Source organism: Botryllus schlosseri, chromosome 2, assembly GCF_051294905.1.
Source record: "Botryllus schlosseri isolate E-star chromosome 2, Bs_hap1, whole genome shotgun sequence".
Classification (NCBI taxonomy): Eukaryota; Metazoa; Chordata; class Ascidiacea; order Stolidobranchia; family Styelidae; genus Botryllus; species Botryllus schlosseri.
This window is the reverse complement of record NC_137237.1, coordinates 3904006-3919956: the sequence shown is the minus strand read 5'-3', so window position 1 is coordinate 3919956 and position 15951 is coordinate 3904006. Positions and strand designations below refer to the sequence as shown.

The 15951-nt window shown below is 40.3% G+C and overlaps 3 protein-coding genes across 3 annotated transcripts; 1 reads left to right on the top strand and 2 right to left on the bottom strand.

Annotated features, from left to right (window-relative positions):
- Positions 1-2067, top strand: LOC145433056 (THO complex subunit 6 homolog). The gene is made up of 2 exons (XM_080309960.1): positions 1-559; positions 1137-2067. Exons 1-2 carry the CDS (start codon positions 29-31, stop codon positions 1587-1589), a joined length of 984 nt encoding a protein of 327 aa, XP_080166086.1. The 5' UTR covers positions 1-28; the 3' UTR covers positions 1590-2067.
- LOC145433057 (heme transporter HRG1-like) lies at positions 1978-4780 on the bottom strand. Its single transcript, XM_080309961.1, has 3 exons — positions 4605-4780; positions 4377-4544; positions 1978-2357 (listed from the first exon to the last, which is right to left on the bottom strand). Exons 1-3 carry the CDS (start codon positions 4762-4764, stop codon positions 2224-2226), a joined length of 462 nt encoding a protein of 153 aa, XP_080166087.1. The 5' UTR covers positions 4765-4780; the 3' UTR covers positions 1978-2223.
- A 2284-nt stretch (positions 4781-7064) lies between these two features.
- On the bottom strand, positions 7065-15734 carry LOC145433055 (nuclear envelope integral membrane protein 1-like). Its single transcript, XM_080309959.1, has 10 exons — positions 15577-15734; positions 15428-15519; positions 15258-15368; positions 14293-14422; positions 14072-14238; positions 12623-12755; positions 12437-12564; positions 12290-12378; positions 11970-12128; positions 7065-7402 (listed from the first exon to the last, which is right to left on the bottom strand). The coding sequence occupies exons 1-10, from the start codon at positions 15725-15727 to the stop codon at positions 7192-7194; spliced, it is 1371 nt and encodes a 456-aa protein (XP_080166085.1). The 5' UTR covers positions 15728-15734; the 3' UTR covers positions 7065-7191.
- Positions 15735-15951: the final 217 nt, after the last annotated feature.

Here is a 15951-nt window from a genome sequence, read left to right as displayed (position 1 = left end):
ATTATATTAACAGTGAATAGTTAGCAATATGGATCTAAGACATCAACTCAGCTGCACATTTTACTCCAGCGCTTTCTCACCGTGTGGAAAATACCTTGCTGCAGCCAACAGTTTTGGATATATTGTTTTATTCGATATCGACAATGCTCTTCGAAAAAATTCAGAGAAATGGCGGAAATCTATTTTTGTGTTCAAAGCACATTCCGGCCGCGTTCATTCTCTAGTCACAAAAGAGAATTTACTGATAAGTGGTGGTACGGGCCCGGTCGAAATTTGGAGATGGAATGACATACTAGATCACAAGCCTGCTAAGATTTCAAGTTTGAATGTTCCATGCGCTGCCGCTGAATCATCGTTCTTGACAAATGAGGTCAATGCATTGACATGCTGTGATAAAAAGTTATATGCTGGCCGAGATGATAATCTTATATGTGTTTGGAATATGGAAACGGGAATATGTGAGCAAAAATTATCGGGGCACTCCGATTATGTTCATGGTCTAGCTAGCATCCCGTCAACGCATGGAATAGCGTCATGTTCTGAAGATGGCACTGTCAAGGTGAGCGAACTATATTTCTGGACTTGAATCTTTTTCATCGTGATGAGAGATGGATTATAAGCCTAACAGCAACTTTTGAGGATTTAGATGAAGAGATGAATGATAAACCAAGTGGATAGTGTTGTAAACTTGGGTAACCAAACCATTTCTCAAAAGCAAGACCTAAGAATGACTACAATCTTATACAGTTATCCATGCATAATTAGACTTGTAGAAACTACTGGATTTTCAAAATGCGCAACAACCTGTAAATAACTAATAATGGATAATACGAATACTGAATTGCTAAGAAGTTGAGAAATTTTGGAGAGAATCGGTATTTCAAGATGACGGGGTTTTGACCCACAAAATCCACCCGCTGACTACGCGGTGTTGATAGTGATGATTATGAGCTGGAAATCGCTGCAAGAATATCATGCAACAGGGCATTGCTATCATGATTCACGCCAAACAACATGCAATATATTTTTAAATTGTGCAGCTAGATCTAATGAACAAAAAACAGTTAGTTGACTATACTACATTGCAGCCCAATGTTTTTTTAATGTACTTGATTCACAACATATACTTTATGTAGACCTGGGATACGCGGACAGCGCAAGCAATAAGCACATTCGAGCCACATCTAGAGAAGCAACTCCGTCGCAGTCAATATGGAAAGTGGCTTAGTTGCGTTTCGCTTAGCGAAAACGGTCAATGGATGGCGTGTGGAGGCGGCCCCCAGCTCTCGCTGTGGCATCTGCGATCTCAGACCCACATCGCACAATTAGGCAAGGGCGACTTCATTCCGTACGCAGTTGAATTCAAAGACGAACTGGTATTGTCAGGCGGTAGCGGGAAAAAGATCTATCACTGGCACACAAATGGGGAGGCAAAAGCATCGATTCCTTGCTCGATTGGAGTGGTATTCTCTCTTGCTTCTTGTGAGAAGCAAAATGTTACCAGTGCTGCAATGATTGCTGCGGGTACAAGTAATAAGCTTGATGTGTTTAGCAATTTAAATTACCGATCGCATATCCTGCAAGTTTGATCACGGCAAACACATTCACCTTAAATTACGAAGGGATTGTGTCACTGGAGAAAACCCAAGGGACCATGAAGAGAGCTCATTTTGCAAGAACTGCGATTTCGAAAAAGCAATTCTTTCCAAGAAATAGGGTACCGATACAGTAACAGCCAATGACATGCCTACTACTGTTGAGTGATGACAATTATACTACAATAGGTCTGATTTGTGTAATCGTGCTCTGATGAATCTGATTGCGTGTCATTAACTGCCAACGACATGGAATACCTCTTCCTACAATAGGTAGATTTAAATATGACTGTTAAAAATTATATAATTGTACGATTTTGTGACGCAATACAAATACTGCTCAGTGCTCCCATATCACGTGAATTAGCTCAACAGTAGAATACAACGAGTTTTGTTTTTATTAACAATTCAATAGTAACATTTTGCGCTGAAAGTATTGAAGGAGAATTGCAACATGAGAGCATGATGATTTTTTTGCATGATACTTGCAAAGGTTAGCATTCACGATATTAGTTGATAACGGGATATGTGCACTGTTAACGACCATTCATCTCAGATGCAGGATGTGCTTATGCTTATAGGTGGCAACACAGTGACCGAAAATATGTTGTGCAAAATTATGCGATCACTAGAAATCCAGCAATACAGTCAAGTCAGCAAACTCGTTGCGGTACGATCTCGAATGCCACAGCAGCATTGCAGCCCACTTGAATGAGACAAAACACCAAACCGATGCGATGTAGAAGCTGGCAACGGTCAGTTCTGGAAAAATACAATTGAGCCTATTAACATACAATTTGGTGAAACCCAACTCAAACACTACCAACTCAAACACTAAACAGACAAAAGATTTCTAAGGCTTGGGCTGATCCGACACAATCCCAGTGAAATTATTTTAAGATTATAATGAATGGTAAGACCTAACATCTGGACTTGATGCAAAAGCAATTTTCTTCGTGTATGGATCTATGTAGATGTGATGATTTTTGATTGTTCAACTCGGGCTGGGCAAAATCGAGTACCTGAGTGATTTGATTCGGAATCTAATGTTAGGCATCAAGTATCATTCATTTTGTCACAACAGGATGAATGATGTTGAAAATTCAAACACGGTAACTAGCGTTATGTTTTCTGACGGCGCCAGTGGGATAACCTTATCACCATATGTTTTCACGAGTCCCACTTGGGCAAGACGTGAGTGGAAATTGAGATAAGAGATGAATCTGGGGGACATTAGCCTTCATAAATGAAAAATGACCTAAATTTTTACTTTACTTCTTTTGGGGGGATTAGGTAAAAATCATGAAGTAAGCCAGACGTCTACTATTTTGTTTCATTTTTAGACACAGCTCTCGCCAACACAACCAAATAAGCCTCAAGGTTTCACAAACAATAGGCCTAGAGCAGTGGTTCCCAACCTTTTTCCACCTACATACCGTTTCGAGGTCTTATGCAGTGCTCGCGTACCACCTACATAAGTTACGCGCGCCGACGGCGGTTCAAAAAAGTTCTCATCATTTATGTCATCATAATCACGTATTTGACCTAGGCCTATGCGAGGTGTAATAACAAATTCTATTAAACTAGGCATTTTCAGCCAAGGTTGATGGCAGATTAGCAGGGTTGCAACCAAGTCACAACGCCCCGGGTCACAAGTCAATCTCACTTTCATAGTTTTGACTTGAGTCAAGTCGAGTCATTTACAATTCACCACTGAGTCATGGTATTGAGTCAGAGTCCAAGTCATTGTGTTGACTGCTCAGTTTCCAGGTAAAGTCTTGTGAGACGGTCTGGTCGCATTTTCAAATACCAGTACCAATAGAATATATCCCACTAGTGTGGTTCCTTCAGTATGAAATGTCGGTCTTGGCCGTCTGAGTCTCGATTCATATTACTTGGTTAGAGTCATTACGCTATGACTCAGTCCAAATCGAGTTAATACACAGATTGACTCTAGTCATGCCATTTCAGTATTTTAAGAAAATGACAGAAAATCGTGACTCGAGTCGTCACAACCCTGGTTAATGGGATGCATGGAATTGTTTCTTCACCACCAGTCAATACCACCTGGAAGACCTTTGCGTACCACTAGTGGTGCCCGTACCGCAGGTTGGAAACCACTGGCCTGGAGTGTAAAGACATACAAAAAACTATGTGACACTGCGGAAACTATGGACAGATAATTCAAAAAATACGGTATTTATTCATGACCATGAAGAATTTGGATTCGTCTAATCATTGCTCCATAAACCCAGAAAAACACAAAACTTGCCCCCCGAACTTCAAAACCAAAAGCAGAATATAATGCCAGTTCTACATTACATTAAAGATTAATCCGTAGTTTATGACCACACCTATTCCATCGCTCTTGGCCACTGTGCCGTGGGTTGATCACAACTTCACATATATATGTCATTTACACTAGTGTGCAAAGCTTTGTACTAGGGCTACCCCTACCTATTTCGTATGCTACGATACGACCAATTAAGGTTCACAAGTTAACACTCATCCGCAATGGCAGTATCGAGATCATAATTCATATTTGATTACCCCTGACGAGTGTCAGCCGAAAATATTCGGGTTAATTTCAATATGAATATACTATTCAATTGTACCATTCATATTTGATCAATTACCTCTTCGTGGTAAGGGGCATATAATTTTAGTGCTTGACTCGAAATCATCATTAGAATTAATACTAGATTCATATTCGAGTACTCGAACCAACGTGTCCAGCCATAGTATCAAGTACAGAAGTATCACAGGTTTCATATAACTCACTTTCACTTTTTGTAATTCCGAGCACCAGATAAGCGATGAAACCAGCAGCAGTCACAATCATGAAAAACGCTCCGATCAACATGAACAACTTCAATCCTCTGAGCCATGTCCTCCAGTAGTCTTTTAGGTGCATGAGGTGTGTGACAAAGTTCCATGCAGCTAATACACCTATGTCAAAGAATACGTTACGTTACGAGACTGCACCAGGCTAGATGGAATGAAACAAACCTGAAAGGCACCCCGACAAACTGATGTGAATGCTTGCATCTGTTTTCGGTTCTATGAAAAATAACCAGGAAATGAAAACAGAGAGACCAATGAGTATTCCGATGAACGAGTAAATTCCTCTGCAGATGAGCGAGTTTCTTGAGGCAACGTTATCTGACATTCTATCCAAAAGCTGTAATAAAGTGTTCAAATTTGTGAACAATTCAGTCATAAATTGTCTTTATCGTAGCAGCATGAGGTGCATTCAAAATTGGTAGAGCAAATAGACTACCCTATTTTCACGAAGTTTGATAAATATAACATAATATATACAATATAGAACGTCCATAAGTATTCGTATACTGGTACCTTATGGGCCTATCATCAAAACCAAATTGATAACAATATTGGAAGGCGAATTCACCTGATACAAAACAGACTTCTACCGCAACATCAAAGACCAATGGTCTATTCAATATGCTTGAAACAACCATATTAAAAAATTGGCACCTTTAGTCCACGTATTGTGCTGAATGCACCTTGCGTCACGTGTGGCGGCTACATGATATGAAATTGCAACAATGCACGAGCGGTGACAACAGGAGAATGCCTAGTTTACGCACTAAATCTACAAATTAGGGCTCTCATTCACGGAATTAAAATATTATAATCATACTTCCGAATCATCGGAAATGCATATTTAATTACGACATTCTAGTGACCTAATAGACGGACTCCTTGAACAAAATTATCAAGCTGAACGACATGTAAATCCTCGTGTTGAAACTAGTTAACAATATTAAAACGTGCATTGCATTGAACCGGCAAATGAATAATTACACAGCTGAACGTACAGCAGAGAATTAAACAACCCCTTTACGATTCTGGCAATTTTATAGGTAATAAACATTGACACGACCACAATTTAAACTTTACGGGGCCCATGCTTTCGAAATTATCGCTTCAAAACAGGCCAACACGGTATAGCTGGGACAGCGGGATACAAACCGGCTACAAAAAATTCAAGCGATAAATCGAAGTTTAGTAGCAAACTGTAGCAAACTATAGAACATTCTATAAGCAAACTAAACTATAGATAACTAAGGTAAACCGGTTTACCTTAGTTATCTATAACTAAACAAAGGCGCTTGATTTTGTGATGCACATAGAACGACTGTATCAGAGCGTGAAGCGTGATGTCCGGAACCTGAACCAACGACTGAGCTACCGGAGTGCGCTACTCGCAGTATTTCCGAGATCTATTAGCCGCCATATTGGTGCTTGGTAGTTGCGCGACAATCAATGATAAAGGGATTAGGTTATGCGACTATTTTGATTATTTTGTGACCTGGAGGTATCGATTTGAATTGTTCACTGATGGATAATGTTATCATCCTCATCATATGAAAATACCACAAGATAGATTCGATTGTTCACTCTTAGATTGAGAAAAACTGATCAAGGAAATGCATACAAAAACACGCGTCGGCAGGGGATAGGATAATCGTCCGATTATATTTTATCTGGACAAGATTCATGCAATGTAATGAACTGTTAGGATACCGAACGACCAGTTGAGGTCTCTGCAACTGGCATCCACCTCGACCTATTTCATTATTCGATGTTTGTCTCTATTCCGCGACTCTTTCCATTCTTTGTGAGTGGAGATTGGACATAAGTTATCATTATGATCACAAAACACGACCATAGCGGGTTACTGTTTTCCGATAGCTAGGGCCCCAAAGGGGCCTGGCTGCCCATCCAATAAGTCGCTGCTGAAGAGATTCGGCGTGCTAAACATAGAAGATATGCGGAGACTTGAAATCGCCAAGTTTATGTATCAGTTCCACTGCGGTCGTTGCCCCGAATATTTCAATGACTTCTTTACATCTGAATCAAAAGCGCACAAGCACAACACACGCGCGTCCACGTCGTCCGAATATCATATGATCGACCGAAAAGATCATCGCTCTATCAAATATGCCGGACCTGATGTGTGGAACAGTATCCCGCCGGCCATCCGGCAGTCGACGAGCATGTCCACATTCAAGTCGAAATACAAGCAATTACTACTAAATAAATACAGACCATCCTCAAGATTACCGGACCACGACTGACCTATCGATCTCGATTTCCATGACATGCCGCCCTGTTTATTGTCGCTTTCTTTTTCTATACTATCATTTCTACTTTCATTCAGTGTGCATGCCTTATTTTTACATCGCCTAGGCCAAGGTGGGTGTCTGATTCCATAGACAACTCCTAGTCGCAGCGACATCTTCCTTTCTTTTCACTGTATCGCATTTTTTGTGGTGTATTGAACTGATAAAATTGCTAATAAACCAATGATGATGATGATTACCACTGGCCTTTGTTGACTATCCTTCCTAGCAGACGCAAAATAGTTGCGTTCATCACTGCACTTTTTTTTTCTGAACATAAAACTCTACCTGCCACCATAAAAGGTCAACACACGCAGTGAATTCTTGTTCAATTTATTTCAACACCAAATGAACAGAATGAATGAAAAAATGCTCGGATTGCAGTTACAGTGGCGGAATTTCCTAAAAAATATCAAAGGCAGTCAAAATCATTCGATGGCAAGCCGTCACGAGCTGTCATCCTCCGATATCAGTGGGTCTGGCACAGTGTCAACTTCACATTTACTGTTACTAGTATCAACTGATACGTTATTATCATCATCATCTGTAATGAGGGCAGATGCATTGTCACTATCATCAGAATCAGATAACTCCACATCGTGTAGCGTCATTTCTGCGTCAGTGACGTGTTGCTCTCCATCCATAAATTTGATGAACCTTAAACGACAAATACACGGGTTGATGGCTCGCGTTTAGTACAGCGCTCTTCAAAAGGGGTACATCACAAACCTGTCACACTAACCAGGGTTTCACACATTAGCAAGCCTTTGAAATTGTTATGATAAGTAGTATTGTGATCCGTAAGTATGCCGGTAACTTTGGTATGCATTTCGAATCGAGTATTGATCATCGATACGTCAACACCAGTGAGCTCTCAACCTCTTCAATTATGTACACGAGTCGATGTCAGTCCATGTTGCAGGAGTCAAATCAAAGAAGGTTGAAGAGCACAGGTATAGAACATCATCGCCTGAACTTGTGTCGCAGTTTTTCGTACGACACTAATCTGTCTGGTTAAGAAGCATAATACAGCAACTACAGTTGTCTAATGTCCAGTGGCTTGAGGCAAACATTGTCCAGAATCGAAACTGAGACTAACATAGCACGTGGAACTAGTCAACTGGAGTATTTGCTATCGGGCAATTCCCTGCACAGACAACCGATGTTCCCACCACTACCTCTTCAAATCTCTTGAAATTTGGTACACGAACAGATGAGCTAATTCCAAACAGGATGAACTTTATTTCATGAAAATTGGACTTTGGGGTCAAAAGTTACGTCACTTTGAAAATTGACAATTTTCTGCTCATTTCAGGTCTGCACTTTCAGGTTTTATCGGCACTTGGATTTATTTGAAGCTTGTCTGATCGTCTATATTTTCAAGTGAAATTTAATGCCCTGTAGGTTAGGGTCAAAGGTTAAATTGAGGGGGAATTTGGTCAATGGTCTAAAATCAGTCAGGCGTTACACGATTTAGACTGCGGATTGCTCAAAAACATATTGAAATATTTTGGAATAGGATCTTAAATGAAAGTTTGCTTCAAGGAGACTTCGTTCATAGCTGTTTGATTTTGGTTTTTAGACCGTAAAGTGATGAAATTGCAGTTTCAAGAGCACACTTCATTTTCACATGGAAATGCTGTAGTAGTAGGGTGTTTTCGGACATCTATTCTGGGGTGCGTGTGGACATCATGTCTGGGGTGTGTTCCGACATCACGTCTTGGGTCTGTTAGGACTGTGTTGCCATTCGAACATCGTGTCTGGGGCGAGTTGGGACTGTTTTGTCCCTCGGACATCGTGTATGAGGGGGGGGGTGTTCAGAAGGGCTGTTCAAAAATAACCTTTTTTCCTTAATCTTGCGGGCTACGTGATTAAATCGTTAGGTTGCATTAAAAAACGACGCACACCAAATTTGAATTCATTCCAACCAATATTCGCGGTTTACGTAGAGTTTGAAAATTTTGAATTTGCCCAGAAACGCAATAAATTTTTTTTTCAAATTTCTCTGCCAACCCCATGAAATTGTTGGGCTGTCTTCAAAAACTATGCAAAACAAATTTGACTCAATTCCAAGCCGTAGAAGCGGAGTTATTCCAGTTTTTCGATGAAAATTCTTGGATTATCCACCGATCAAGGATAATCCCAGAATTATCAAAGAAAAACTGATATAACTCCACTTCTACGGCTTGGAATTGAGTCAAATTTGTTTTGCATAGTTTTTGAAGACAGCCCAACAATTTCATGGGGTTGGCAGAAAAATTTGCAAAAATTTTTTTTTTGCGTTTCTGGGCAAATTCAAAATTTTCAAACTCTACGTAAACCGCGAATATTGCTTGGAATGAATCCAAATTTGGTGTGCGTCGTTTTTTAAGGCAACCTAACGATTTAATCACGTAGCCCGCAAGATTAAGGAAAAAAAGTTATTTTTGAACAGCCCTAGACTGTTCAGACACCATGTCTGGCATGTGTTAGGACTGTGTTGTCACTCTGACATAGTATCTGGGATATGTTTGTGTTGCGCCAGACATGACTCAGACCCGATATCTGCGCACTAATTTTATCCGGACATGCTCCGGAGCTGATACCTGCCCACTAAATACCCCCAGGCATGGTCCGAACCGGATATATGCGCGCTTAATGGACACAGATATGCGTCAGACGTGATACCCGTGTCCTAAACGACGCGTTTTTGCTGATATCTGCGATAGCTGGGTATATCCACAGTAGTGGTGGCTGAGTATATCCACATTCACAGTAGAGATAGCTGAGTACATCCAAAGCTATCACTACTGTGGTTATACTCAGCTATCACTGCTGTAGATATACCCAGCTATCGCAGATATCAGCAAAAACCGCAAATATAGAGGTCATATATAGACCAAATGTCGTTTAGGACGTGGGTATCACGTCTGACGCATATATGTGTCCATTAAGCCCGCAGATATCAGGTCCGGACTATGCCTGGGGGTATTTGGTGCGCAGGTATCAGCTACGACACATGTCCAGATTAAAATAGTGGGCAGGTATCAGGTCTTAGGCATGTTTGGCGTATCACAAACATATCCCAGACACGATGTCCGAGTAGCAAACACAGTCCGGACACACCCCAGGCATGATGTCCGAACACCTTCCAGACACGATGTCCGAATGACAACACAGTCCGAGCTCACCCCCGATACGATGTCCGCGTTGCAAAACAGTCAGAACACACCCGAGCCATAATATCTGGGGTGAGCTCGGACTGTGTTGTTATTCGGACATCGTGTCTGGAAGGTGTCCGGACTGTGTTTTCTACTCGGACATCGTGTCTGGGATATGTTTGTGATACGCCAAACATGCCTCAGACCTGATATCTGCCCACTAGTTTAATCTGGACATGTGTCGTAGCTGATACCTGCGCACCAAATACCCCCCAGGCATAGTCCGGACCTGATATCTGCGGGCTTAATGGACACATACATGCGTCAGACGTGATACCCACGTCCTAAACGACATTTGGCCTATATATGACCTTTATATTTGCGTTTTTTGCTGATATCTGCGATAGCTGGGTATATCTACAGCAGTGATAGCTGAGTATAACCACAGTAGTGATAGCTTTGGATGTACTCAGCTATTTCTACTGTGACTGTGAATATACTCAGCTACCACTACTGTGGATATACCCAGCTATCGCAGATATCAGCAAAAACGCGTCGTTTAGGACGCGGGTATCACGTCTGTCGCATATCTGCGTCCATTAAGCGCGCATATATCCGGTTCAGACTATGCCTGGGGGTATTTAGTGGGCAGGTATCAGCTCCAGAGCATGTCCGGATAAAATTAGTGCGCAGATATCAGGTCTGAGTCATGTCTGGCGCAACACAAACATATCCCAGATACTATGTCAGAGTGACATCACAGTCCTAACACACGCCAGGCATGGTGTCTGAACACCCCCCTCATACACGATGTCCGAGGGACAAAACAGCCCGAACTCACCCCAGACACGATGTTCGAATGGCAACACAGTCCTAATAGACCCAAGACATGATGTCGGAACACACCCCAGACATGATGTCCACACGCACCCCAGAATAGATGTCCGAACACACCCTACTACTATTGCATTTCCATGTGCAAATGAAGTGTGCTCTAGAAACTGCAATTTCATCACTTTACGGTCTAAAAACCAAAATCAAACAGCTATGAACGAAGTCTTCTTGAAGCAAACTTTCATTTAAGATCCTATTTTCCAAAATATTTTAATATGTTTTTGAGCAATCCGCAGTCTAAATCGTGTAACGCCTGACTGATTTTAGACCATTGACCAAATTCCCCCTCAATTTAACCTTTGACCCTAACCTACAGGGCATTAAATTTCACTTGAAAATATAGACGATCAGACAAGCTTCAAATAAATCCAAGTGCCGTATCTCAACTGTCGTCTATCATCTAGCTACACCTTCTTGAATATTGCATCGATAAAACCTGAAAGTGCAGACCCGAAATGAGCAGAAAATTGTCAATTTTCAAAGTGACGTAACTTTTGACCCCAAAGTCCAATTTTCATGAAATAAAGTTCATCCTGTTTGGAATTAGCTCATCTGTGCGTGTACCAAATTTCAGAAGATTTGAAGAGGTAGTGGTGGGAACATCGGTTGCCTGTGCAGGGAATTGCCCTATCGGTAATTTGCAGAAATAGTCAGTACGGAGTAGAGTAGTACTAATATTGTTGCTTGGTTACTATGTAGTTACGATTCCCTGTTCTAATGCTTAGTTTATGACTCATCCAAACTACTTGCATTCTAGATTTTGTCCATTCGCTATGCGAAGATTGAGTCTTGTTTCACCAGATATTAAATAAAATACACTATGCACTAGGGATGGTGTGAACCTCTAAAAGGTTCAGGTTCCGTCAAGCTCACAGTCAGAGAGTCACAAATGGAAAGCTGGATATTTCTAGCAAAATTTTGTAACAGATCAAGTAAACTTTTTGTTTAGCGTTGATTTTTTTATGCTAACAGTGCCACGCATAGAGTGGCCCACAGTTAAATGTAATAAATTTCAATCAATGATGTTATTTTGAAGTGAAATTGTGATATATGAAAAAGGTTCATGGTGCAGAACCTTCCAAGGTTCGTTTGTGAATGTGAACCTCTAACTTTCTGAGGTTCACACGCAGAACGCGAACCTCACGTTCACACCATCCCTACTATGCACCCATTCGAGAATTTTGCAACACCTGTCAGGAGTCTTTATCCTCGATAGCGTTTTCCACGGCGAGCATTCGGGACTGCTACAGTACTGCCTTAATTCTTCCAAAGCCTTCCGAGTCTCGATTTCACCTTGAAGTTTGAATTCCTCTTCTGTCAATAACCGCCGTGGTTTCGGCTTATCAAACCTGCAAGCGAAATATACAATGATCTTACCAAAATGTTGTAGTTGCTGATGATTACCCCTGACTTGCGCCAGCCGAACATATTCAGGTTTATATCAATTGATATTCAAGCTGTTTTTAATGTTAGCATCTCTTTTAATGCCAAGGTGGCCGAAAGAAATTACCATAGTTTTAATCCAGTCATCTTTTTCCATAAAATTTCTTGAGATTGTATCTTGATTACAACAGCCCCAAGAACCACACTCAGTGATATCTGTGCATCAATTAGTTTGGTTTTGCAAACTTTCTCTACGAATCTGTCAGTACATTACCATCGGTAGATGTGATCCGTTGTATATAAGAAGCAAGGCAACTAGCTGAAGGGTCCATTTCATCAGGTTTTGGCTCCTTGGACTCTCTATCGGCCCTTTCCAGTAACAGAAACCGAAGCTTAAAAGGCCTGCAACGTGAAACATTAAGGTTAACATCGGAGAGGGACTACTTAGCGAGAAACTTACCGGTCACCGCAACGTATAAAAACAGATACGAATAATACTTTCGCAACACATCGGTCCAATTATTCCACAACAATCTGAAAATCCACGCCGTGAAACTCCAACCTCCAAGAAGGATGGTGTAAACGGCCGGTTTCTAAATGGAGGAAGTAGGGTGATCGAATGCAGGGCCATAACTGCCGCACTACAAACCCTATGATTTAGAGGGAGGGAGCTCGAAGTAGGCACAAAACTATTTGGCAAATCAACAAAACCATATACAGTATTTTCTGGGAGATTTTGTACGACTTGAAAGTATTCTTCGCGCAATTTAGTGTAATTAAATGTGTGCTTTTTAATGTGGGCACCTGCAGCTCCCCTAGACAAAATACTCATCATTTCAGCTCCGGCCAATATGCGAATTCGTCAAGTGTATTATCAAATAAAACCTTGGCCGAAAATTACATCCACATGTTGGCCGAAACCATTTAATAGATACCAAATAGCCTAGTGTCGATTGGGGCGGAATAGTCCCGAGTCTGCTATCTGAAGTGATCACGTCCCTCAGCTCTACCAATAAATCAGATCATGTGGACTGGAAAACGATGCAATGAAATTGACGTGAATTTCTTCGCGCTTTGGCGTGACTGCACCAGCGCATAGACATTTTAGACAAGTACTGTTTCGACCCTGGTGTAATGTATCTTGAAGCAATGTCGCCAGGATAGAAATGATAACAAATGGGATGAAAACTGAGTGCTGTGTGGGTTTATTTTACTAGTGGGTTTTTAGTATAGATTGTTGAACTGACAGCCGGTAAAAAGCCGGTAATTAAGCACAGTTCTAATTTTTCCGAGTTGCACTACATCCTAATCCCAAGCGGTCAGAAACGAAGTCTATCAACTTAGTACGGTACTTCAAGTAGGCTGTACCTACTTCTACATGATAGTTTCCTTTTTTTTTTTTTTTAAATAGGCCTAGAATATATATTTTTTACTTACTTAGAAATCATGACTTCCTGACTAAAAATTTATTATGTTACTTCTACTCTGAGTACGAACGATGGCTATTTCGACCATCTCATTTCCTACTGTGATGTCAATACTTTAAAACAATTGATTGATATATTCATATTGAAATGAAGCTGAATAATTCTGGCTGACACTCGTCAGGGGACATTGTCAGAACAGAAGTAACACAGATTTGCAGGGAATATTCATCATCAGCTTTTTGTTTTGTGTGAAAATCATGTTTAACACTGCTGTTGATGCACAGTTCATTATGTGCACCAGTATCATATAGTTATGTATTTGATTTGTACTGTCGTAGATTTTTGCGTTTGTGACTCGTAAAAATGCAGGCTATGCCAGGGCTTGGAGATCAGCGGAAGGGCTGTCCAGGTTAGTAAAAGTTGAGAACCACTGTTTTAGAAGGATCTCACAGCGATAGCAAGTTTTGAAAGACTACACTCACCTTAGGAACCAGTCTGCTGAGTAAAAATGTCAAGATCAAAAGGGAAGCCAGAATGCCAATGCCAACTCCACTAGTGTAATAAAAATGGACAGAGGTGGACAGTCCTTCCGCATAGTTGAAGATCAAGATCCCAATCAACAAACACGCTACACAGGATTTATCCAACACTGCAAAAAATATTATCGCATAAACAGTCATCAGTAAATTCAAGCACGTCGTACCAGTAGAAATGTTGATTTCGCATACTTCTTCTTTTGCATTATCCACACGAATATATTGCGCTTCAAATGGAGACAGACAGACCGTTGTCAGTTGGTTGCTATTTTTAGGAGAAAACATTCTACCGAATGCCTGTAACGCAAATCGAAATATCTAAGGTTATTTCAAGGCAAGAAATAAATTCCAGAAACCTCAACATCAAAAACATAGTATTGACTACTATATTCATATTGAAATGAATGCGAAACTCATCAGAGGTATCGTCATAATTCATATCGACGTTATATATCAACAATCGCATAAATGTTTTTTCCAATTCTATACTAGTTGCTGACAATTACCTCTGACGAGCCGAAAATATTCAGGTTTATTTTAATACCGATATATTACCGTACTCAATTGTATATTGAAGTTTTGTAGCTCTCTTGAAAAGCAAACTAGCAAGACTGGCTAATCTTAGGGTGTATCACAAATGGAAAGCAGTGCGGGGAAAAAACAAGTTAAGATTCACCTGAATTCAGAACCAGAAAGAGACCCAACAAATTCTAATTTTATATGACACAAAATAATTGATTGAATACAGTAGGCCTACACTAAATGTGTTCATCAAAGTATTGTGGTATAAAGCTGCAGTGAAGTAATCTGGTGTTCATTGAGTACACCGCAGTAATTACCATCGAGTAATTGAATTGCATACATTGATGATATAGCAGTAAATATAACATAATACAAAGTGTTTTGCAATAAATAAAATTGAATCTACATTAATTCGCAAATTATGGTGGTTGAAGCTATATAAGAGTTAACGTCGATTGAGTAAATATATTGGTAGTATTATAACAAGTTAAAATTCTTCTTTATTCAGAACATTCTTTCACAATCAATTAGATAACAGATCATTAGTGTGTGTAAGAAAATTTTGAAAAAGGAACGTAAATGATCAATTTGTTATAATTTTATCACTTACATAAGTAACAAGCGACACAATCGATGTATCCTCTTCAACATCTTCAAGTGTTGCTCCATGCAGAATCTCACACTCAGATGAGTTCACAGAGATTTTGACGCAGCTCAATGCCTAAACAGCACAACGAAAGAGATCGCATAACGTTGTGAGATTGGAAAAATTTCAATCACCTTCCAAATCTCAGAACTTTCATTCAACTTGAAGCAGGATGCTTTTCCGAAATGATTTTCAGAATCCCCAGTTATTATCTTCGAGCAACGTTCTGCAGAGATCAAATAAAGCTATTGCAAGAGGTTCAATTCGTCCATATACTGTTTACCTGTGGTTTGTTTACAACTAACGGCAATCAAAAACCACCCGCAACACAACAGGATTGTTATGGATAATGAATAATACATTGTCATACCATTCAAGTTAATGAAACCTATATTGAGAGAAGAGAGTTTTTGAGATTCGTGTTTACAAATCATAAGACACTGGTCTGTCTAAATAACTATAACTAATATTGGGTCAAGTGTAGAATACGGCCAGTGATCCCCATGACCATCACCGATCAATGTTTCACATGAACATGTCAAAACTCATAGTGCTTCACATGAATACGTCAAAATATATTGTTTTTATTTTGCCTGTTGAGAGTCGGATATTAGGGTTGCCGGAGGAGAAATATTAGGGTTGCCGGAGGTGGGATATT